At 37.1% G+C, this 26,066-nt stretch overlaps 1 protein-coding gene across 6 annotated transcripts; it reads left to right on the forward strand.

Annotated features, from left to right (window-relative positions):
• Positions 1 to 417: 417 nt before the first annotated feature.
• Positions 418 to 25,979, forward strand: adam15 (ADAM metallopeptidase domain 15). 6 transcript variants are annotated; one of them, XM_082149424.1, is made up of 25 exons: positions 418 to 1,037; positions 2,918 to 3,009; positions 9,904 to 9,980; positions 10,055 to 10,133; positions 10,241 to 10,317; positions 11,319 to 11,523; positions 11,615 to 11,680; positions 11,927 to 11,998; positions 14,193 to 14,362; positions 14,459 to 14,543; positions 14,634 to 14,782; positions 14,868 to 15,045; positions 15,756 to 15,848; positions 15,941 to 16,136; positions 16,231 to 16,339; positions 16,552 to 16,747; positions 17,305 to 17,382; positions 17,480 to 17,591; positions 17,674 to 17,821; positions 19,583 to 19,691; positions 22,300 to 22,365; positions 22,489 to 22,569; positions 24,324 to 24,392; positions 24,556 to 24,710; positions 24,832 to 25,979. In XM_082149424.1, exons 1-25 carry the CDS (start codon positions 863 to 865, stop codon positions 24,899 to 24,901), a joined length of 2,907 nt encoding a protein of 968 aa, XP_082005550.1. In that variant the 5' UTR covers positions 418 to 862; the 3' UTR covers positions 24,902 to 25,979. The 6 variants fall into 6 exon arrangements, with proteins under 6 accessions (XP_082005550.1, XP_082005552.1, XP_082005553.1 ...); XM_082149426.1 differs by lacking the exon at positions 24,324 to 24,392 and having other exon boundaries at positions 419 to 1,037; XM_082149427.1 differs by lacking the exon at positions 22,489 to 22,569 and having other exon boundaries at positions 419 to 1,037.
• Positions 25,980 to 26,066: the final 87 nt, after the last annotated feature.

Below are 26,066 nucleotides of genomic sequence, written 5' to 3' on the forward strand. Positions count from 1 at the left end.
TTGTTCATAGAGGTTAGTTACTGTTCTCGACAGGTCTTCACCTATAATTTTTTTGTGTTTTTGTTTTGTTTACAGTCTATGGTCTTAACAGAAGAGCTCTAGCGGCACACTGTTGCTATGGTTACTTCAGGGCAGGCCATTTCTGTACACGAGTATATTGAGCGCTCTGACAACTTGCAATTAAACTTTACGGTTAATTCTTTTGAAAACTCAAAATGTAAAATGAATAAATAGTCTTATTTTTAACCCCTACCAATCCTGCTTTGACTTCCTTTATTACACCCCCCACCCCCTGTTTTAATTTCTATGGTTAAATAATAGTAGGCTACGCCCTTTATAGGATCTTTCAATATACCAGCTGTTGAAGAACCTATGCGTATAATCACCCTGCCCGGACAGCAAAGAGTTAACGCGACTGAGGAAATCCTATCTGGTTGGTCACACTGAGAAATGCGATTATACTGCCTCAGTTTAACACGGGCGGGCAAGCGGACGGACTGCGCACTATGCGATCCTTCTCATAGAGAAAGCTTATTCTAATCTACACGGTTACAGACGATTCCGCTGATCTCAAAACTAAACGAGCAAAATAGAGAAGCCATTATTATTGCTAGGACAGAACTGATGTTTTCAGCAGGATTTCGGCTGCCCCTGACAGAACCCACACTGGGCCGGGAACACGCTTTGAGAACGGACTGCAGTTCGGCGTCCAGCAGGTGAATGGCCAGGTGCTCGTTCACGTGTGACGGATCCTCTGGCTGCTGGCCGTCTTAACGTGATTAGCGTGCTGTTTTTAAGAACTGTGCCGATCCGCTACTCCACTTGAATTCAAAGAAGAGACCAATCAGTGCGTCACTGGACCATGAAGCACCACCATCAGTTGTTTATATGTTTTTGGCGAACTCTCGTCACTCTTCTTCTGTTTGAAGGCACCCCTCTCATGATGTTTAGGGGGTCCCTCACTCTGACTCTAAACGGGGATGACAGCAGTTTCACACTGCAGCAGGACACGCGGATAACTCACTCCTCTCACAGTGGTATGGAATAGCTACTTCGCTTTAAATATTGCACTGAAGAAATGTGTTGCATCAAAAATTGCGTCCAAGCAGTTAATAGTTAATTTAGAGGTTTTTGTGATGCACAGATTGCGCTCTATTCTATGTTTGTATTGCACACAGAGTGTGTCATCATTACAATGTGTCCAGTCATTTACATGACACCAACATTAACAGTCTCATATGAAGTTTAGGGAAAAAAAGAAAAAAATGGATGTGTTTATGCTAGTTTAAATGTATAATTGATCAAACATGTCTTCACAAAATGATCTTTGTTTAAATTATTAATATTCTTCACACTGATCTTAGCAGGCTATACTCTAGACTCTTTCAGTTTATTCACTATTGTTAAAAAGTACAGAGGGTGAAGAAACATGAAGAAAGAAAGATTTACATTTATGCATACTATAGACGCTTTTACATATGTGATTTGCATTCCATTTTATGGGATTCAGCGCATGAATTTGTTGTTAGTGCCATGCTCTGTCTAGGGTTTGACCCATCACAGTCTACTTAGAGAAACACAGAGGACAGCTCAGCTATTTTAGTTAGTCTTGATAAGTCACAGGCTCTGTTATTTAAGAGCCTGCTCAGCAGACTGTCATTTACCCACCTAATCATAGACTCAATGTTTGTAAACGGTTTAGAGTATAATGTAGGACTGTTGATTCTTGAAAATAATTGCAAATTTCAATCTGGGCTTCTGGAGAGGAAGCTCATTCTATAAAAGCCATTCACATCCAAAATACTTGCTCATTCTCGTCAGGATTTCCAAATCTGACTTGTTTCTAAATAATTTGAACAGTTTATTGAGAATCCTAGAACTATGTTGTCTCAGCAAGTTTGGTCATTTTTGGCTCGTAGTTTTCTGAGGCAGATAGACCGCATGCTTCTGATGGAGTTTAGAGGCCATGCAAACCAGTGCTGTAAATGTGTGTTCCAGCACAGCTGTCAGTCACAGACTAAACAACAGCTGCCCTCACAACACAGCTCACTCTTTTACTCGCTCACAGTGTGTTCCTTTTAGGAAATCTGCGCATTTGAGGAAAACCGTTCTGAATCTGATTATAACTTAAAAAAACACCACAAAAATCTCATCAACACAACTTTAATTCTTTGCAAAAGAATACAAATAAAATGGTGGATTGTTACCTGACTGAAAGACAGATGGAACAATATTACTGGTCTGAAAAAAGAAAAGAAAAATAACTTTTGGCAATGTTAGCCAAATGAATAACCAGTAATTACCCAAGTATTTGGGTTGCATTGACAAAAATCAAAACACTTTCCTCTGTTTAACAAATTGAACCAACTGTCATTTTGACTTATTTTCAGTAAACAATATGAAATTAATTTGCAGGGGAAACAAGCTTTTGAATTGTCACACTGTAATTCAACTTAAATTACATAATTAAACTGAAATTAGTTGAATCTTGTATAACATAAAGCAAACAGAAATTGCTTAAATTATTTTGATGAGTTAAAGCAATGTAAAACATTTGTTGTCATAACTTATTGATCATATAATTTTTAAGCTATCACAATAAATATATAAAATCAGATTTCTTTTGTAAAGGATGAATAGTTAAAGACTATAAGTTTTAATAATCATTATAATGCTGTGAGAATAGAAAAGTCCACAGTTATAATGCTAATGGTAATAACAAATGAACAACAGGGTTGGAATCACTTTCAGAACAATCTTTTTCTAACTGATGAACAATAAAACATTATATACTAAATATTTTAGATGCGAAAAGCGATTTAAATTAACCAGGAAAATGTCAAATTTTTTGCACATGTGGGTGACGTTTCATAGGAAAATAGGAAGTTTATGAACTAAAGTTTATCTCTTTCTACAGTCACAAGTCAGAGAGAGCTAAAGCCTCTAGTGAAGACAAGGCCATTTGCTGTGGTGGATGGAGTTAGGAGAAGCCTGAGTGAAATTTTACAGGTAGGTTTTTGCTTCGTCTAATTAATAATTAATCACACTAAAATAGCATGTTAAATTGACTAACATCACATCATAATTCATGCCTGTGTGGATAACATTCCTTGTTACTGGAACTGGTAATAAAACGTGTGTGTGTGGAGTGAGGAGTGGGGGAATTCAGCAGGACATGACTTCAGTTGCTCTCAGCTGCACAGGAAATGTCCGTCCCCATAATGTTGCCTCTACTTCCTCTCCTCTCAGATCATACTTTATGTCAGGAAGTTTCCAGTTGAATATGTCAACACACCTACATTCATCCTCCAGGACAGATATGGACACCAAACCCACCCCCCTCTCCTAACCTTTAATTACTCATTCGCTCTCTCATAATTTCATAATCAACAGTGTGATATAAGAAATGATCCCTGGGTTACAAGCTGATTCATTTATTTTGTCATGCACAGTAAAGCAGCTCCTCTGTGCCTGGCTGAATCGCAGAAACCGAGGCAACGGTGGTCTGTTTTTAGCATGTTTTCCCATCAAGAGGAAAGGCGGGTGATGGCTTGGGTGTGTGTGCATTTTTATGAATACAGTCTGTTGATTATAATCGGTGTCCTCAAACCATCCACCACCCACTACTAACTGGAGCTCATCTAAATCAGTACAGCAATTAGAAAGAGTTTTTATACAGTGATATACCAGTATGTGACCCTTGATCACAAAACCAGTCACAAGTCGCACAGGTATATTTGTGGCAATAGCCAACAGTACATTGTATGGGTCAAAATTATCGATTTTTCTTTTATGCCAAAAATCATTCAGATATTAAGTAAAGATCATGTTCCATGAAGATATTTTGTACATTTCCTACCGCAAATATATAAAACATTTATTTTTGTGAGTGAATGCAGCACAATCTCGAACATAAATGGACAACTTTTAAAGGCGATTTTCTCAATGTTTAGAATTTTTTGCACCCTCAGATTCCAGATTTTTAAATAATTGTATCTCGGCCAAATATTGTCCTATCCTAACAAACCATACATCAATGGAACGCTTATTTATTCAGCTTTTATGTGATGTATAAATCTCAATTTCAAAAATTGACCCATGTGACTGGTTTTGTGGTCTAGGGTCACATATTGTTTGAGTGCTATTCCATCTCTAATACATTCTACTCACATTTTAATACAGTTTAACATGTAGTCATATGCCACAGCTTTATTTACATTCACACACAATGAAAAATGGTGGCTACTAAGGTTAGGGACCAGGTTCAATTAAAAATGTACTTATACAAAATGATTGAAAGTGACTCTGAAAGTGTTCTCTCCACTACTTTGTAGTGTGAAACATACATTGCTTCCAATGAAGACTGATTCTCGAGCAAATTACTTTTATGAACCCTTTCTTTCAGCCCTTTCAGAAAGTCAGAAACATACTGGTGTGATAAGTGAAGGCCAGTTACTGTGTGAAAAACCCTTATGAGTCAGCAGGGGTGAATTTAGTGATGTGGGGGCCCCAGGCAAAATATAGAAATGGGGCCCAATACAATTGCACAAAATTACCTGGATCATCCTTGAGGTTCCTTTCTCTGTTGTGATGCTTCCTGCTGCACGACAGTGTCCCATAGTTGTGTCCAATTTTTCTACGTTTTTCATGTACATGTTATTATTGCTTTTATTCTTGTTTTAGACCCTGAAAGAGCAACAGTAGGTTATGGTGAAATCACACATGGAACTGTCTGAGCGGAGGGGTGTGGCTTAGACTTGCCATATCATAATTTTGTTGCTCAATATTTAGTTATTGCTTCAGATGCATGATATTTTAATTTGCTACAAGCAGACGATTGTTGTGATCATCTTTTTCCTTCGAAAAAGAGTAGGGGTGTAACCCCGGCATCCTGGCCAAATTTGCCCATTGGCCCCTGTCCATCATGGCCTCCTAATCATCCCCATATACTGATTGGCTTCATCACTATCTCCTCTCCACCAGTAAGCTGGTGTGTGGTGGGCATTCTGGCGCAATATGGCCCAAGGCGGTGCCTACCATTGCCTAATAGTAAGTCCGCCTCTGTGAGTCGTTACATTTCAGGGAGTCAAAAATATACAGCACGACCAGTGAATTCTTATGAGAATGATGAGCCTCTTATGAGCCAGTTCTTTTTAGCAAATCACCAACACTTATGAATCAGCTGTATCAGTTTCATAATTAATCTGACTCACTCACTCAACCGCACATCTTTCATTTTATCATGTGCGACTCCATGAACCAAGAACTAATGCTGTAGTTAAAGATATACATTAAACATTTTGTCGGTGGAATTGTGCAAAAAATAAAGTATAAATCAATTAAATTAACTCACTTATCATTAGAATAATTCTAGAAACATCTACAAATTAATAATAATAATAACCATATGAGCAGTTAAGGCACATGCAAAAAGTGAAATCTGGCACAATCCTCATCCTCCACCCATTCTCCCCTTCCCTTACGCACTCTTTTTTTCTCCACCCTCAGCTAGCCTCAGTAAAAGTACCCCACCCAGCATTCATCTGCTGCTGAGGTCATCGTGCTGCATACTGCATGTGCTCAGGGACATTACCTCAGACAGAAAGAGACGCGTATAAGAGAGGCCAGAGCAAAAGGCAATAACAGAATAGAAGGAGAAAGAGGAAACAGGAGAACAGATTGGCTGAGGCAGAGCGAGAAAGAGGGGAAAGAGAGAAGCAGATATAGGTATTCAGGGATGGAGTGGTTAAAGGGATAGTTCACCAAAAAGAAAGAAGAAAATTCTGTAATGATTTAGTGTGATTTTGTTTCTTCTGGAGAACACAAATGGCTCCTTTAATGCAATTAGTCTTGAAGAGGACGGATGGTTTAAAGCTTCAAAAAGCACATAAAAGCACCATAACAGTTTCAAAAAAGTGGTCCTGAAATTGTATTTTCCAAGTCTTTTGAATATCTAGATCAGTAAACTGATCATTCATACAGGTTTTATTTAAATATTTGACTCAAAAGAATAATTAGTTCACAAATTAGTCTTTTCTCATGAACATATCAGAAAGAGCTAGGGCAGATATCAAGATTTTCAGTTACAAGTTTTTCATGTTCCTCACAGAAAGACTTAATATGGTGCTTAACATGTCTTTTTTTGAAGCTTGAAAACCTGACTTCTCATTCATTGAAATTGTATGGAAAAATGTCTACAGTCTAAATATCTAATTTTAGTAAAGAAAGACTCACATGAGATTGGGATGACATAAAGGAGAGTACATCATAACAACAATAAAAAGTCAAATATTCGGTAACACTACTTGAAGCCTTAATGCATAATGCATTATAAAGGTAGGCTTTTCATAATGTACATTGCAATGCACTATATATAAATAATTTGTCAATGTAAATAAACAATGTCCCCCTGAAAAAATCAAAATGCCTGCCAGTTTTGTGGGTCTTGGCAGCGACCATGCACGCATACACTCTTTTTCATCTATGCCTACACTAGTTTGACTTGCCCATGGTTGTTCAGAGACAGGCGATCCACCCATTCCCAGTGAACTGCAGTCTGTTCCCAGGAGTTCATATTGAAAGTGCTCGCCAGAACCATCTGATAGTAATAAACATATAGCCTACAAATAGACGTCTATGGTTATGAAGGAAACCTGAACAATGCTGGAACAGTATCTGATGGTTGAATGTGGGCTTCAGTTTTTGTGAATAGCCCAGAGGTTCGATCCTGGAAGAAAGTGTGTGTATGTATGGGTGTGTTGTGCAGCTTGGAAAATGACTGTAGATGTGGGGAAAAGAGTGATGCTCTTGTGATGTCAGTCTCAAGACCTTTTGATGAACCAAACTCCACAGTAGGGGTAAAGCTCAATGGCAAAAAGTATCCCAATCAACCTGAATTCACCCATATCTTTTTTTTTTTTTTTTAAGAGGTTGGATGAGATCTGAGAGATATTTAAGAGGTTTCACATTTTATCTTATCATTATGCAGGATTTGACAGAACTGTCTCGTACTTGAGACAGGAAATCAAAACTATCACAATTTACTTACTTAATACACATTCCTGGGGGCTCATTTATAAAACTGTGCGTTGGATCCTTACTAAAAGTGTACGTGCGCCCGAAAGCCAAAAATGGAGTACGCCAAAAAATATTCAGACTTATAAAACCTGCACAGAATTCACTTTATAAATCCAAGTCAGCGTAAGATTGTGCGCACATGCGTCTCCACCCCGAAATAACCATATATGGAGCTTACAACGCCTAGTTTTACTATGCAGATCCTCATCTGCATATCATTTGCATATGATTATTCACCCACGTGATAACGTTTAACGGTACAAGACACATTAGATTAATAAAAATCATGTAGTTGCCTATCCTTGCCTTGTTTTTGAATACATAAATCAAATAGTGTAAAATACATTTCAGAGAAAGTTCTTCTCAATCTTTTCCACTGGCCGAATTGTATTTTTAATTGATTTATATTTTTAATGGAAACAGATATAGGCCTTGGGCATTATTTGCACCTTGCACGAAACTATTTTCCCAGACAATCTGGTATTATTTATCATGATAAGCAATTATCTCTGTGGTTAAAACATTAAAACACAGCACGCCACAGGAAAAGTGTTCAAAAACATCGCATCCACAACAAATATTGTTTGATTATATTGATTGAATATAAAAAAACTAAAGTTGTAACTTCTCAGTAATGATTTCATGTTTAAGTGTTTAACTCCATTAATTTGAATGGCATATTTAATCTAAATGTTTATATCAGAAGTAAAACATAGTTTAAATCATTATTTTATTTATTTAAACTGTTTTAGCGTCAGTTTCACTAAACGGCCCAATGCGCTCGCTGGCGCGGACATTTAAGAAGGGATGGATATTTGCTTCAAGTGACAGGCTTGGTGAGTGAAATTATATTTGTATTATCTTTCTGTATATGTTTAATTTTCTTTAGATTTTCTGTCTAAAAGTGACCAAAAATACATTTAACTCTAGCTCACCATCGGTGTCGCCAAACTGCTCAATCTCCAAAACGTTCGTACGCATGGGTCAGAGTTTGCGTGCAGGCGGTGCGCAAATTTTCCCGTAAAGTTTGTTTTTATAAATCACAACTTATGCGTCGGAAGTGGCGTACGCCTCTTTCAGGGCCTGTTTTGTGCATACGCAACGGTTATAAATGAGGCCCCTGGTCTTTTTGTGCATAATTCCTTAGTCCATGTTATATAAGAAAAGGTCTCTCGTCTTAACCTTTCATCAAAATATAATAACTTGCTCCACCTCTGCAGCTTTTCAGCTAACATCACATGTAGATGGAAATTAATGTTAACTAGTAACCGAACACCAACCGGCATTGTTTTAGGCTTCTAGGTGATCCAGCCAAATACTTGCCAACAGTAATTTAAGGTCAGTTTACATCAATATAATAAGCTCACTGCAATAATAGGTGTGTTCGACTTGAAACAGCGCTGAGCAGACCAATCGGTGTATGACATCAAAGTACCGCGAGAGTGAAAGTACTCGTTGTACTTTGATGTCATACACCGATCGGTCTGTGCCGCTTCAAGTCAAACACACCTATTAACAAATAACGATCATTTTAAAGTTTTTAAAAGAAACATCACTAGCTCTCTATTCAATTACCATTTCGATTCTGATTCATTTGAGTATTTAAGCCTATAATGAGCATATTTATTTTATATATGAAAGAAATGATCAGCTATTACTATAATTATTACGGAAAGCCTTCTAACTTGGTACATTGCATAAACAGATGTTAGAGTCCAGTTCAATTGCTTTTTTATTTTTTTTGAGTCTTTTTGAATGATTTATTAAAAGGGAGTTATTTGTTTCTTAAATTGGACTGCATGGTTGCTCTGCATGCTTTTGAGAATTAAGACTTGGACTGCCAGAAAAATAGAGAGAACAGATGTTACCTTTACTTTTAAAGTGAGTTTGCTATGAGAGATGCCCAACTTGCTTTGACTGGCAGGGAAAGAGAGCAGCCAGTTAAACCTGTTCTGAATGGTCAGATAGACCTGATTTTATTGGCTGAGAGAAGGAGTGGTCAATAAAGTGAGCTGTTCCCATTAGCACATTGGAGAAAAGCAGGAAACGGTAGCAGAGGTATAACAGGACGCTGAATGGCGTTTCACTTTTTCATCAGGCTGCTGAATGTATGTGTGAGCCAAGGGGATGTGATAGAATGGCAGGAAAAGGTGCTTAGAATAGGAAGTGAGATGAGAGAAAGGCACAGAAAAAGTCTGGAGGAGGGGGAAGTCTGTTTATAGCCCAGTTCACCCTCTAAAATGAAGCTATTTTGACCTCTCAGAGAACCCATCTTTTCTTCTGGTCATGTGCTGATGCAGTGATTCCAAACCACTGTGTGTATGGATACTTGGGAGGATGTTACATTGTTAAACCTATAAAACAGATTATATCATTTTAGATAAATAATTTTCATAGCAGAATGTATGTGCTACTTGTATGTCCATTTGTCCACTCACAATACTCACTGTTATTTTTTTATTGTAAGAATAAAAAATGCAATTACATAATTAAGTATGATGATTTGTATTAACTATTAATATGTAATTAATAATATTTTTTTCAAAGAAGGGATACTTGCCTTACTGATTTAGGGGCCAAAACATTTATAGAAATAAATAAAAATACTGATGTTCTGCAGGTTTAACATAAAATGTGTTTTCCTTCACAAAGAAAACATGATCTCATCTGGACTGGTCTGAGTCATTTGTTTGTAACATTTGCTGAGGTGGAACAGTCGGACTCATAAATAGGCTCATGAGTTTGTTATATATCTAACAAATACACTATTCAGATAATCTCTTTATAACATGAAATCTCTCTCTCTTTCTCTCTCATTCTCTCCAGAATGGTCACCCTGACAGATTGCAGTGTGGTTTACAAGTGGGAAGCAGCTTGTATATACTGGACCTGGAAAAAAACCAGTTAGTAATTTCCTGCGAGTCTAATTAGCAGCTAATGAAGATAAAATCATAATATATGGACATTTTTTTTGCAGAGATCTTTTGCCAAAACCGCCTAATGTGTTCTACTATCTGCCAAATGGAACTGGGGTATCCATGAAGGAGAGCCTAGTGGTGAGTGGAGTCCTTCATACACAAGCGCATATTTATTTCATTGCGCCTTTTGCAATGTTACTCTTATTGAAGCAACTTAATGTACATTTTATCCGTTCCTTTGTCAGACACATTGCTACTATCACGGTTCAGTGCAAGGTTTCCCTCAGTCCCGCGTGGCTCTCAGCTCCTGCTCTGGGTTACGGTAATATTTGCTTTACTTTTTCCAAATATACAGATGTGTTTCTTGCTTAAGAAAAAGAGTCACCCTGACAAAGTTCCTAAGTGGTGTTTCATATACCTCACTGACCACTTCCTTTGAGAGATTCTACTGAATTATGGTCATTGCTAAACTTTAAACAATGCTGTGGCTTAATTTATTAGTAAACTGTAAGACCAGCTTATATTTCAGAGGTCATGGGGTTGTTAGTTTGCCAGAAAGGGAGCATGAAAGAGAGTGTGAATGCAATGGGGGAAATATGAGAAGGGAATCTGTATATTTTAACAGATTGACTGTTGACCTTAACCAGAATTATTAGTACAGATTGTTTATGGGTTTGAGATCAGTTTTGTGATGTTATTATTAGTATCATATTAATGACCAAATTGACCACATACGCTACTGTTCAAAAGTTTGTGGTCGGTAAGAATTATTTTTATTTTTTTTATGGGATGCATTACTGTGATATACAGTAAAATAGTAGCCTAATATTGGGAAATATTACTACAATTCCAAATAAATGTTTTCTATTTTAGTAAATTTTGGAGTGTAATTTATTCCTGTGATGCAAAGCTGAATTTTCAGCATCATTACAGCATCATCCAGCAGAAATCATTCTAATTATGCTAGATTTGCTGCTCAAGAAACATTTCTTATTATTATCAATGTTGAAAACAGTTGTGCTGCTTAAAATGTATGTACAAATGGTGATATGTTTTTAAAAAGGATCCTTTGATGAAGAAAGTTCAGTAAAAACAGCATTTATTTTAAGTTTTACTGTGACTTTTGGTCAATTTAATGCATAATTTATTTATTTTTATTTATTTCAATAAAAATCCCACTGACCGCCACTATTGAACTGCAATGTATTTATAGCCCATACATCTAATTTGAGTATACATTTATCATATGTTTGTATCAGATGTGTGTGTGAACATCATGTTCAGTCTGTTAGTCAGTAATGACACTTCTTTTTCTCTCCACAGGGGAGTGATAGTCATTAACGCCACACTGAGCTTTGAGCTACATCCTGAGGAAGAAGAGCATGGAAAAGATGAGGAAGGGAGTGGAGAAATGGAAGGATGGCTACACGTGATCTACCCGACAAACTCGCAAACATCTGAGTCTAGAGACTGTGGACTGTCACACACCTCTATTCCTCCCATTCAGATCATCCCACACACACACAGGGTGAGCATGTGAGCTGTGTGCATATGTGTATTTATAGGTATGCATATTTATCTGATTGTTCTCATGATCCATTTCTGCTGTTGCGTGACAGAGTAAGAGAGACATTCTTTCAGAGACCAAATATATTGAGCTGGTGTTGGTGGCGGATCATAAGGAGGTAAGAGAGTAGAGGAATCTCTTCACACACACACACACACACACACACACACACACACACACACACACACACACACACACACACACACACACACACACACACACACAGTCATAAGACACTTACGCCCTCTACTGGTGAATAAACTGTATCACATCTACTCTTAATTGGTTTACCTTACTTACATCTGAATATTGAAGACTTCAGTTTTGAATCTGTTTCTATTCTTTTTCTGTGTCTTCCTCACAGTATATTAATTATCAGAAGAAGAATAAAACCATGATTTACCGCATGTTGGATGTGGCAAACCAAGTAGACTGGGTAAGTTTTATATCTAATCTAAATGTACATGTACTCTGGCATTCAGAAGTTTGTGTTGGGTAAGATCTTTTTATGTTTTTGAAAGAAGTCTCTAGTCACCAAGGCTACTGTACATTAATTTGATAAAAACAAAAAAATACAGCTAAAGCTGAATTTTCATCAGCCATTACTCTAGTCTTCAGTGTCACATGATCCATCAGAAATCATTAATATGCTGATTTAGTGCAAAAAAAATTCTTATTAAATGATGAAAACAGTTGTGCTGCTTAATATTATTGTAGAAAATAATCTTTTTTTTTCAGGATTCGTTAATGAATAGAAAGTTGAAAGGAACCTTATCTATTTGAATTTGAAATCTTTTGTAATATTATAAGAATATACATTTTTTTACTGTCACTTTTGATCAATTTAATTTTCCTTTGCTGAAGGAAAGTATTTATTTTGCTTTAAAAAAATCATACTGACCCCAAACTTTTGAACAGTGGTGTAAATATCAAAGCATGCATTCAGAGCAGTACACTGCATTGTAAACCTGGAAATAAACAGTTTCCAATACATTCAAAAAGTTTTAGAATTTGAAAAACAATGTAAAATTGTTAATTGCAATTCATTTTTTTGATATAAAGTGAATAAGAAATGTTTCAGATCTACTCTACTTCTAGATCACTAATTGAGTAAGCAAATTTGTTGACATTGATCACGTGACTCTTTGTACAGACGTTAAATGTGCCTGCTTCCATTATAGCACTTCAATTCTCAAATGATGCTGGAGAACATGATCCTCAGCTTTTACACAAGCTTGTGGAGTCCAGCTTGAGTGCTGCTCATAAAGTATTTATAGTGGAAAAAAAACATTTAATTAGAAAAATGCTAAATAGAAGGATTTCCACTAGTGGTCTTTTCGAATTATACTATAACAGTGTTACTTTAGTATTATTTATTAACCCCTTAAACCTAACCCAGGTTTAGAAACTAAGCTTTTCAATGCATCTAACCATTTTTGACCAACTCTTAACAGGTGCTGAGTAGTCTCTCTAAAACTGAGTGTACCGCCCGTGGGCGCCACCTAGCTACGGAAAAATGAATAATCATATTTTTCAAAACTACTACCTTGATCAACACAAATAGGTGTCATTTGAAATCTTACTGTCTGACCTTTACAATGAATCTAGCCAATTTTATTAACTCCTAAGTAGTGCTGAGTTATTAGCTGATACATAGAAATACTAATACATAATCAATGTATGAAATACTTTTTTGTACTACAGTGCTTAGCATAAGTGAACACACCTATGCTAAAGTTGACTAAAAAGAGGAATAAAAAATCATCTTTTGGAAATTGATCTTAATGTCTTAATTAAAAAAAATGAGGAAAGCTCCAACCTTTAAGGACACCAATTTTCTTTGTGAATGAATAATACGTAAATAAATAAATGTTCTTCCTTAAAATACAGGGTGCATAAGTCTGGCAGGCAGATTTTTATTTTTAAAGGCTAGTTATTTCATGGATCCAGGATACTATGCATCCTGATAAAATTCCCTTGGCCTTTGGAATTAAAATAGCCCCACATCATCACATACCCTTCACCATTTTGTCCTACCTTTTGACTCTCCTTGCTAGGGTTTTGGAGTTATGAGTCTTTAATTTTGTCTATGTCACACACACAAAAAACAACTCTAAATATGCCTTAAGGGCTTAACTATTATAGAAGTTAGTATAGCCTTTAATTTTATATTTTGAGTTTTCATTTGTGCTTTTGTCATTTGTATTATTTTTAGTTTAGTTATATTTACCTTTAATTTATTGTTTTAGCTTTATTTTAGCTTTAATTTAATTATTAAGTTTTAGTCATTTTAGTACTTACACCTAAAGTTTTCTTTAGTTGCCAAAGCAACGTTTCTAAGTTTTGTTTTTCATCTAATATTAATATATTTTTTTATTTCAGCATTATTTCAATTGAAGAAAACAATTCCCTTTAGACAAGGTTCACTTCGCATTGCGTCAGTTACTGATGTGAATGGGAGAAAACTCTGTTTTTCTCCGAATACTGAAGCCTCAGTATTGATTCATGGTTCAGACATTGGTTCATGTCTGAACACAGACAAATGGCTTTTCAGCCCACCAAAACAGGCAGGTCGACTGCCTATATAGCCTTAGCCTCTGTCTAAATCTCTGCCTGGCCCTCTGTCTCAGTTCTACAGGCCGCTGAATGTACGTGTGGCTCTGCTGGGTTTGGAGATCTGGAGTGACCAGGACAAGATTCAAGTGGATAAAAGTCCCACTGAAACTCTAAACCGCTTCCTGGATTGGAGGACCAGGGAGCTACTACCACGACTGCGGCATGACAATGCACAGCTGATCATGTAGGTCGAGATTCCCAGAAATATGTGCACAGTATGAACGGGTATTAATAGACAAGGAAATAATTCAGAATTGAGATATGTGCTTATATATGTTAGGGGTGAGCCATTTGATGGGACGACAGTCGGCATGGCGTCTCAGTCCTCCATGTGCTCAAAGGATCGGTCAGGAGGAGTGAATGTGGTGAGAGAAGTCGTTCATTTAATCTTGGTCTGTCTTTGTGCAATAAGTTAGATCTTGTTCTAGTATTCACCTGTATTTCCTGTACTGTAGGATCACCTTGTGAGTGTGTTAGGTGTGGCATCAACGGTGGCTCATGAGTTGGGTCACAACCTGGGAATGAGTCACGATACGGCCGACAGGCGCTGCCAGTGCCAGAACGAGCCTCGGCTTGGGGGCTGCATCATGGAGCCCTCCACTGGGTGAGTGAAAAATGTGTGTCTGTGATTTGATATTATATCGCTAGTGATAAATCATGCAGTATGAAGTAAATGCTTTCATGTGCAGGTTTATGCCCGGTCAGCTCTTTAGCAGCTGCAGCGAACGGGATCTCTCTCTCAGTCTACTGCACGGTGGCGGTATGTGTCTGTTTAATGTGCCTCAGCCAGAGAGCCTTCTGGGAGGTCCGCGCTGTGGGAACCTGTATGTGGAGAAAGGAGAGGAGTGTGACTGCGGCCTGCTGGATGTAAGAAACCGCTTCCTGCCTATTGGTTCCTGATTCTGCTTCATTTACCGGTGACTTATGACAAAGTGCATGTGACAACTTAAGGGAATATTTCATCTAAAAATGAACATTTACTTACCTTTATATTTTTCCAAACCTGCATGTCTTTTTTTCTTCTGTGGAACAAAAATATTGCATTATGGTTTCAGAGCAGAAAGAAAGTCATAAAGGTTTGAGTAAATAATTGTAAAAAAAGAAAAAAGGGTGTACTATCTCTTTAAGCTGACAGCAAACATTACAGGCACAAATAATAAATCATCAGATGGGTTTAAATAATCACAATTCTATCTTCTATCGATTCACAAATCTCAATAATCTAATTTTGAATGTTAGTTAATAACATAATGTTTTCAGAGCAAAAATGGCAGAACTGTATGAATTTATTGTACAGTAAGAGTTTTACATAAAAGATGATGATAATGCATTTAATAAGTCCCACCGCACGTTATCATCCAGAAATGAAAGACGCGGAAAAAACAGAGAAGTTTTACTACATTATATCAAGTCAAAATTTGATTTAAAATCAAGAATGGTGACCCCAAGATTTAAATCAAATCAATAGATTTCAAATGATTCCCACCCTTAATCATAATTTATAGGATTGTAAAACAATAAAATGTTGTAATATGCTCTTCACCTCTGTAATCTGCTTCCCATTTGTGTCTGTTCAGGAATGCAACGATCCTTGCTGCAATGCCAGCACATGTAAACTGGTTCCCGGGGCCCAGTGCTCTTCTGATGGCATCTGCTGTGAGAACTGCAAGGTTTGTAAGTTTGCTTATAAATAATTACTCACTTAGACATGTGCCGCTGATTCTACTCTCTCACTGCATCCCAATCATCTCTTTCCCCATAGTTGCGCGTGGCGGGGTCGGTGTGTCGGGGGCCGTTGGGAGAGTGTGATTTGCCAGAGTACTGCACCGGCACTTCCCCCTACTGTCCTCCCAATGTGTTTCTGCAGAATGGAGAGTCATGCAAGGACGGTTCCTCCTACTGCTACAGCGGCGTGTGTGCCAGTCTGGACGAGCAGTGCCAAATGCTGTGGGGACCGAGTGAGTGTCACACACTCCACAATGATGATTCTGATCATTCTCAACTAGTGTCTAGATTTATTGTGGTTCGTTCTCTGTTCTCTCCGCCTCTAAGACTCCACCCACGCTCCACCTATCTGCTTCTCATCTGTGAACAAGCAGGGCAATAAGTACGGAAACTGTGGCCAGATGCCCAACGGATCCTACATCCCCTGTTTGAAAGGGTGAGGACTTGTAGCCTTGAATGAGATTTTTTTTTATGCACAGACATGATCATGATTGTTTCCTAAAATGTTTAGTATCCAGTAGTCCGTTTGTGATTTTTTTTACCAACAAATTGAGCAAAAAACCTCTGCAGGAATGTTGTTTAATTACATTGCATTTTATGAAGATATGGCTGTAATCTTTGTTTTAAAATGTGCTCTATTTTGCTAAGGGATGTGCACTGTGGCAGGATCCAGTGTCAGGGTGGAAGTGAACGTCCCCTGCTGGGCTCCAACGCTGAGATTCTGACCACAACAGTCATACTGAACCAGAGTGACTTTACCTGCCGGGGGACCTATTTTAATCTGGGTGATGATGTTTCTGACCCAGCCATGGTGTCCCAGGGGACGACCTGTGGGCCCAACAAGGTGAGTCTCCATAAAATGTGTACTTTTTAGGATTGTTAATTTAATACATTTAATACAGATTTAGTGGGTTTAAAATGTTTTTTAAACAATGTGATACAAAATTTGAGATTTTAATACACTAGCAATTTATATATATTCATTTTAATTAAGGATCTAAAAGTAACTGTAAATAATTTTACATTGTTGGAAACAAATTCTGTTTCAAATAAACGTTATTCATCAAAAAATCCTGAAAAAAATCTGTAAAAATATTAAGCAGTACAACTGTTTCTAGAGCTTCAAATCGGCAGAATGCTGATAGAATGATTTCTGAAGGATCATGTGACACTGAAGACTGGAGTAATGGCTGCTGGAAAATCACCTTTGCCATCACAGAAATAAATTACATTTCAACAAATACAAACAATTATTTTAAATTGTAATAATATTTGATAATATTAAATAATATATAGATATCTATTTATGTCCTAGTAAAAATTATTTAAAAAAGATTATTTAAAATGTATTAAAAATTAAATTTATCAAATGTTTGATTTATTGTAACATTGTATTCTCAGGCATGTGTGGACCAACGATGCAGGGACGTGTCCATGTTTGGTGTTGAAGAATGTCGAAGGAAGTGCAATGGCCACGGGGTGAGGAAGGGGGAGGGGAGGAGCAGACAAAGAGGGATGAGTCACTTAAACTTGCAGTTTCACTTTTTCCTTCTCTATTTTGTCTTTGTATATGTAGGTGTGTAACAGTAATAAGAATTGTCACTGTGCTGAGGGCTGGGCTCCTCCTGACTGCAGATACTCTGGAACCGGAGGCAGTGTGGACAGCGGCCCTGCTCGAGAGCCCAGGGGTACTATACACACACACTAACACATCATTACATTGATTACATTGCCGTGCTAGTGTTTAGTCTCATTTTTGTCTGTATACAGATTCAGATCCTGCGCGGGTGGCTCTTCTGGTCATTTTCCTGTTTGTGTTTCCGGTTTCACTGCTGTTTGTCGCACTCCGCTTCCCCCGCTGTCGACGAGGTCTTGTTTACCTCGGCCACACCCCCTTCAGCAAGACCCGACAGAGCCGGTGAGACTGATCAAAAGACACAGGGACAGAGAGATGACATACATTATTGATGCAATTTATCTCACTTTACTGTGTACGCCCGAAATGATTCATTGAGGGTCAATATGAGTATGAATGAATATCAATATAATTTATTAAATAATACATAAAAAATTCCATTTATTTTCAAATTTGCCTTGATCTTTTGACATATAAGAGGTCTCTGTACCATTAAATCATCCTGCAAGTTACAGAGCTTCAAACATCCTAGTCATTATAAACAAAGGATTTATTTAAATAAGCTCCGAAAACAGCTCTTTTGGAAATTGTGGGACTTGTGACGTTTCGCGTCGGAGGATTATATGCTTGTTAGGAGAATGTGCCTACAGATAGTTTTGTAAATGAGGTGTAATGAGGTGTAAAGGAGAGTTTGCAAAGAAACTTTTGTTTAAAGATGAAGAAGTCAGCTATATTGGATCTGATAGCAGCTGCATTGCAAACCATAAGTAAGTGATTCCATAATGCTTTGTCTGTAAATGACGATCTTATATGGATAATGTTTTCATTTCATTGCATACTCGCATGCAATAGCGAGTGGACATTGATACTGTTTCCTATGCAATGACTTTAGCCAATCACAACAGTGGCCGTTTACTGACAAGCCTTAAAGGAGACGCTTAAAAACAAATCATTTCGGTGAAAATATTTTTTTTTCCCCACATATAAACATATGTGAACATATGAACATATTTTCCCCACATTTTTTCTGGTTTGTTTGTTTTTTGTGCAAAAAACTTTTATTAACATTATAAGTGAACTTCAAGGAACATACTGTATACAAAAAAAAAAAAATCATGTCATGACCCCTTTAATATTACTTGATGGTTACAGCATAAAAATCATTATATTAAAACTTTTCTTAAAAACTGTATTAAGGGAGGAAAAAAAACATATGAAACATACATACAATTAGTCCATTTCTAATAATTTGGGTGTTTTAAACTAGGTTATAAAAATATTTTTCATTTTCTTTGTTGTGGACACTTATTTGTCATTGACCCTTGGAAAAAAATGATCAGACCATCATTATAATTCGATAAACCCACCTCAGTCAGCATAGTGTAAAAAACACTGGTGACATAAAAACAACAGCCAGCCAGAAATGACAAGTGTTAATATGAGATAAAAGAGAAGATCCTTCAAAAGAGTCATAGATCATATGATAAATTATTAATGATAATGTTTTACTGTGTTTTACCCATGATGCAGTGGGGTCTCGGTGTCCTATATTGAATACTGTGTGAAGGAGGAAAACCGGAGGTATCTGTAAATGTTGTGCTTCAGTTTGTTAGCCGTAGCTATACTTGGTTAAACATTAATTGAACATTTGTCTCTCACCAGCAAGGCCTTTGAATGGCAATGAAAAACTGAATATAAAACTTGGCTTAACATTGGCTGTCATTGACAAGCTCCTCTCTGGTTGTGTGTTGTGGGACTTCCAGCAAAATAGTCACAATGAAGAGTTTCTTAAATTTCTTTAACACACCAGAGGTCTGTGTTGCTGGAAGAAAAAATGTTTGTTTAATCTCAAATGTTAAGTGTCTCCCTGCTAGCTGTCTTTCCCACACAGTTCTCCAGTTCCCTATTACACAACAGTACTGGTGTATTTGAAGTACATTTATATAGTGAGATAAAATTGATCACCAACAATGTTCTCATCGAGTGTCTAAAAAAATGTATGAATGTGTGTAATATTGTGAATATCTTGTATTTTCCTCACAGAACTCCTGCCATGGAGCTAGCAAATGCTCGAAATGGAGATCAGGTGCAACCGCTCAGGTACCAGTGGCCCACCCAGAGCGACATCCCTCTCACCCAGGCTATCAGCAAGGTACAGTAAATCTGCTCTACAGAAAAACAGTGCTGCTCCCGAGCATCTGGCCCATTCGATGATACGATTACTGGAGCTCGATCTCCTATAATGTGGTGTAGGGTTACTGAGAGTCAGAAGTAGAGAAATTAGCCCCCAGTGAGGGTCACTATGTCCAGAGAGGAAATAATATCCGAGCAAGCTGCTGGTAGCTGGTGATCACATGCAATGAAATGTAAATAAAACATACAGTGGTACCTACATTTTTTTTATAATTTAGTGCCGTGTGATGAAGATTTTGACAAACACTACCACTGTAAGTTTGGGGTCAGTCATTTTTGAAATCTTTTTGAAAGTAGTATCTTATGCTCACAAAGGCTGTATTTATATGATCAAAAATACAGTAAATAAAAAGTAATATTATGAAATATTATTACAATTTAAAATAGCTGTTTTGTATTTGAATACATTTTAAAGTGTCAGTTATGGCTGTAATGGCAAAGCTGAATTTTCAGTAGCCATTACTCCAGTCTTCAGTGTCACATGATCCGTCAGAAATCATTCTAATATGATGATTTGGTGCTTAAGAAACATTTCTTGTTAATATCAATGCGTAAAACGAAATAACCTTTTTCTGAATAAAAAGTTCAAAAGAACAGACTTTGAAATTGAAATCTGAAATCAATTGAATGCGTCATTGCTGAATAAAAGTACTTACCAAACTTTTCTATGGTAGTGTAAATTCTGTAATTTATCTATAAATCAAATGAAATAATAGCAAAAAAATGAATTGTTGAACTCAACACTTTAAAACAAAAAGATTTAAACCTCAAAATGTTTAACTAATGAACTGGAAAAATAAGTGAATATAAGTTAAATACTATTTGTTATTATTAAATCTATTATATGAATATATTTACAGCCCTAGTCTTATTTCATCAGTTGCCCAAGCCTGTTTAATTGTTGCCTCAGGTACAGATATAGTATCAATGCTGAGATAACAAAGCTAGTTTTATATCAAAGCCAAAATTCTGGATTTGTTCCAGCCCTAGAATGTATGCAATGGTCCTTTGTGGTAGATTATCAACAGAGGAAAATTCCTAGTTAAAGGCACAATATGTAAGTTTTCGCCGCCGGATGTCGCATTTTCAAAACAATAACAAAGGCAAAGCTTGATGACACTATGAAGGAGAGTGGAACGATGGGAGATGTTGTTTTCCCCATCCAGAGATGTATGGAATTCACGAATCATGTTCACGGATGAGGTAATGAATTAGTTTTTTGTATTACCTGTACGTTTGATCACACTATTTTATGTCATCATAATGAATTAGCTACAAGGAACGTGCAATGTAATGCTATATTAGCCTGTTACTGATATGTAACTATTTGTCAAATGATTTGGTGGGTTAATGCTGCGCAGTTTTACGTGTTTAAAACAATCATACTAAAAGTACATTGTATGTACAAGTAATGGCTAAATATTTTTGTGCAACATATACTGTTTTTAATTTCACTGCCATAGACTTGGTCACCAGACTTGATTAAAAGTGTTACTGACGTACAAAGAAAGTGCAGTATAACTGTATGTGTACAATAATTAATATATATTTGCTTACCTGTCTATTAAAACACACGCGAGAGAGGAGTCTCTGTCATGTCCAAGTTTGTCGTGAAGCTCTCTCCATCTTGAAAACGACACACTGATATTGATCATTGTTTTATTTCTCCATTTGTCCCAAAGCCTGCTGGCCTCGTTTGATCTATGTTTACTTTTTTTGGATTTTCTGTACTCGCCAATAAATAATCGTGATGCATGATGACTGAATGACACAACAGCGGCGTGCTAGATTCTGTGTCATAGATGTCTCATTAGCAGCTTCTATGTATATATATACACAGTGGTTAAAGTGGGATTTGGCAGGTGGAGGAACCCTCAAATTTTGTGTAGGTGCAACAGGGAAAAATGACTCACCGTGGGACAACATATTAAGTATTGTGGTATAGCAATACTTTTTGGGACAAGGGTGTCACTGTGGCACCAAGTATCACAATACTTATTTACTTGATATTTTAATGGTTTTATTTTGGTCCATCTACGCCTACACTGATATGATGACGATATAAAAATATATCACACTGTGCAAGAGGTTTTTGGATATTCTATTAGAAAAATCCTACATATTGTGCCTTTAAGGAGAACCATTGAAAGGTCAAGCAAACCTACTGAGGGGTGAGACCTAATGAGGGGTACCAAAAGGGGTCTGGTTGACTCTTTCATCGATCCTCTGAAAAAGATCTGATGAATGACAAAAAATATGCTTGATGCAGTAAAACCAAAGGCCAAATGCTTTTGGTGACTGTTTGTAACACATGTTGCTCCTCCATCGAACCTTCCCTGCATGAATTTTTGTTCCTACTCAAACTGCAAAAATATCTTACAGTAACTAGTTAACTGAAGCTCCAGTCTCCTTTGCTTCTGCTGCCATCGTAACAATACCAGACAATTTTTTCTTGGCTTACTGTTATGCTTAAAACAGCTAACCAACTTTTCTTATTATAACATGCATGTACTGTAAAAGTTCACTCCCTCTCTACTACCCCCTCCACAACACTTTTGTCTTGTTAGGTCCAGCACAGGCCTGCTCCTCCAACTAAACCTCTTCCACCTGATCCTGTCTCTAAACCCGCTCAGGTAAATCTCATCATGCTCACTAAGCTTGTGAGGAATAGAGACGTATAGAGCTAATCTGGTGGATGAAGCAGTGTTTTATAAATACAAACCATTACTGTTTTATTGCTCTTTCTGGTTCTTCAGTTGGCAGGGCATTGGCCCGCCCCTCCCACCAAACCCCTCCCTCCTGACCCTGCCCCCTCAGAGAGCAAGATGCTGTGCAAGGTAGAGGGAGCACTTGCTGCTGTAGCTGCCATGTTTAACTGTCTGTTATTTTGTCTTGACCCAAAGTGTCTACATTTAGAAACTCACTCCGTGTTCCTAGTCGTGGTCCAAGTCTTTGTGTGGTTTTGCATGTGGAGGTGTGCTTGTGTCCTTGTCATTTGGGTTTAACAGTGAGATGTTGGTGTTTTGTGCATGTGGATGGGCTGATGGTTCCTCTGGAGTAAATGGAGTGTGTAGAGATCAGACTGAGGGAGAGCATGTAATCTGGAATATTTTCAATTATCACCAAGAAAAAGTTTCATTAACATCTAATTCATCATAACATACAATCCTAGTACTATTTCTAGTAATGCTTAATATCTTTAGAATAATTAGCTGAAATATAATTTTTTCCCTCACATTTTTCACACAACCACAATAGACACAATTTACTGTATGTGATACATTAATATTCATTTGTAATTTTCTGTTTAATATCCCCCCCAATGAATATTAATAAATCACATACAGTCAATTTCATCAAATCTTTAACCGATCTTAGTGCCATTATGTGGAAAAATTATCTGCTCCTGTAGAGTTATTATCTCACCAATACTAGTTATAATAATCCACCAACACTAGAAGCAATGACTTAAGCAATGATATATATATATATTACCACCCTCCACAATGAAATCTGACCATTTAAAGGATTCGAATAACATCACTATTAATAATAACTGGAGTATACAAATATTTGGTGATACATTATCAAGGCTTGACATTAACACCCGCCTATACAATGACGCATATACAATTTTCAATTGTAGTCTTTTAAAAAGGCATCTGAAATAATAAACTAAGTGCAATTTAGAGTTGTCAAAAATAAAGATATTTCGATATACAGTATATCGAACTGAATCACTTCTAATACTCATTTTCCGTAGAATAGATACACGATACCAGCTGCGCTTTCTCGCTCTCTCATCTCTCTCATCTCTCCGACAGCGAGTTGACACAAAAACCCGCATCCCTTTAATCACTCGTTTCCTTTGTTCCGGATGAATATTGTTGTTGCCCAGCATTGTTGTGTGTATTACCCATAATTTTGCAAAATTTTACAAAATAATTTCAAAATGCTGGTCTTGGCAAGTATTCACGTAAACACAGTCAGTTATGTTTTAAGTGAACATCTTTGCATCAGGTCTTAAAGTGACAGCAGCCTAATGAACCTGCTGCCAAATTATGAGATGATAATATAAAAAATATCTATATGGTTTTCCCTTTAGTTAATATCTATAGTTTTTCCCCATTGTATCAATGTCAAAATTGTGGCCAGTGAAAATTCTGAGTGGCTAGTATCTTTGAGAAAAAAGTTAATGTAAGTCCACATTATGCAGAAATACTTACTAAGCATTATGTACTAGCATTATGTAAGAATAGGTGATGGTGGCAAAACATCATAGTGCTGTAAAGAGGTCTTTGCCCCCCATCAAAATTTATGAGTTTGTATATGCTTTATCTCTCCCAGTCTCTCTGCAAGGTGAAAACTGAAATATTTGAGCAGCATCTTGCTGAAATGAATCAGAGGAATCAGTTGTGCAGTGCATGGCCTGTGATTCAGTCCAGTCTCAGATAAATTATTCTTGCGATCAAGGGGAAATCATGATGGAATAGTTTGATTCCCAATGATTTGAAAAATTGTACAACAAGTTAGTCTCACTGAGCACCTGCTTTTCTCTGTCACATGGCTGCATCTGCGACTGTACGTCTAGCCCACAGGAACACGACCGGCTGCACCAAGCAAGCCCCTCCCTCCTGACCCTGTCCTCTCTACCCGACAGGTATCACCACAGGCGTGTAAAGTGTAGCCCTCTATTAACAACACTAATGTGCTCTTGTTTCTAATTTTCTCAGAGCTGTGCTATTTTTAACTATAATCAATTGCAAATTTAACCTATAAGACAAAAATCCATACTGACTCTGTATCACCTCGTCCTGTTTCAGAACCCTGTTCCTCCCAAACCTCCGGTTCCCAAGAAACCACTGCCTGTGGATCCTTCACCCCATCCTCCTCCATCCCCACTGCTGGGACATTCAGGATCTGCTGCATCTTCATCATTTTACTCGCGTAACCCTGTGTCAGCTGGTGCTCCTGCCAGGTGAGAGGACTTCATGCTTTTTTCATTTTCATACAAATGAATAAAATTCAACATGCAATGGAGTAAAACATTGTCTTTGGGAAAAAGTGTAATCTGATAAAAGTCTTATTTATATGTACAGACCTGCTCCTCATCCACCTTTACGGAGACAGCAGTACCACGGGAAACCCCATGCTCCTCACCCAGTATAGTCAGGAAGGAAACACTGGCCTGGCTGCAAATTTCTGGACTGCAATTCTGGACTTTTTTTTTCAGTATTTTGTCTGGTTTTCCCAAAAATAATATCTGAGTTTCTATAAAACGAGATATATTTGAGAATAAAAATGGCATAAATATTAAGATAATATATATACATTTAAATATAAATAATTTTGTTATATTTAATTAATAGGGTAATAAAAACGCTAAAACGACTTTTATTGGGAAACAAGACAAAAACACTGATTAAGAAAAAGATTTGGGACACCACGTGACGTAGATTTGCACAATTCTATTTGCACTGACCATGAGTGAGGAGTTGCTTCTGCAGGGTGAACATTAACATCTGTACAGACCTCTGTTGCTCTGCATCTGGATCAGAACTTCATCTTCGAACTCATTATGAGGCTCATTGGGCCATCGGAGGAATTACAGACTCCAATGAAGGTGAAAGGATATTATGAAGACAAAAAAACAAACAAAGTGGATATACTGTACATTCCTTTTGTGATTCAGATGCTCAGTTCAATGCATGGAAATAGGATATGACGAGATGATGCCTTGAGGAAGGAATCCTGATTTCTTTCTCTGAGATGCTGTATGCATGCTCGATTTGCCTGCCTATTGAAGATCTGATCTTTTCCTACAGAATCTCTTCGGTGCCTAATTAATTTGCCACACATTTCATCAAGGATGGTTCTAATACACTCACACCAAAACTGAAATTCAGAACTCTTCATTTTTATTTAGAGCTGAAAACTCTGGTGAATTACATTCCGTTTAACATCAGCTGGTCTCAGTAAAGACATCAGCATTGGACACAAACACACATATGGTCTCTGTAAAGTCTTTATATATATAAATAGAATGTCTTGTATGTCGATATCAAGACAACTCAGATTGCAAATTTTGACCGTAAATGCTGCTGCAGGGACAAAGCTGGCTGATTGGAAGATGAAGATCACCTTTTCGATCAAAGCACTGAAGAAGGTATATGAAGATATTTAAGTGTATTTTGAAATATGCAGTATTTTTAATGCAATAAACATGGTATCTATTTTTACAGTTGAATGCCGATTTGGTTGTCTTAATTCCCTTATTTATCCAGAACTGTCATCCTTTATTTATGCCGCTTCATCACAGAGGTTATGACCGTAT

The sequence above is a fragment of the Leuciscus leuciscus genome, assembly GCF_965113295.1.
Source record: "Leuciscus leuciscus genome assembly, chromosome: 20".
Classification (NCBI taxonomy): domain Eukaryota; kingdom Metazoa; phylum Chordata; class Actinopteri; order Cypriniformes; family Leuciscidae; genus Leuciscus; species Leuciscus leuciscus.

What these genes read in the sequence shown, in the direction of transcription:
- adam15 (XM_082149424.1), top strand. Translation starts at nt 863, where the DNA reads ATGAAGCACCACCATCAGTTGTTTATATGTTTTTGGCGAACTCTCGTC. An exon ending in AGCTCCTGCTCTGGGTTACG is followed by an intron (nt 10,318 to 11,318) that starts GTAATATTTGCT and finishes TTCTCTCCACAG; the next exon opens with GGGAGTGATAGTCATTAACG. An exon ending in AGCAAGACCCGACAGAGCCG is followed by an intron (nt 17,822 to 19,582) that starts GTGAGACTGATC and finishes TTTTCCTCACAG; the next exon opens with AACTCCTGCCATGGAGCTAG.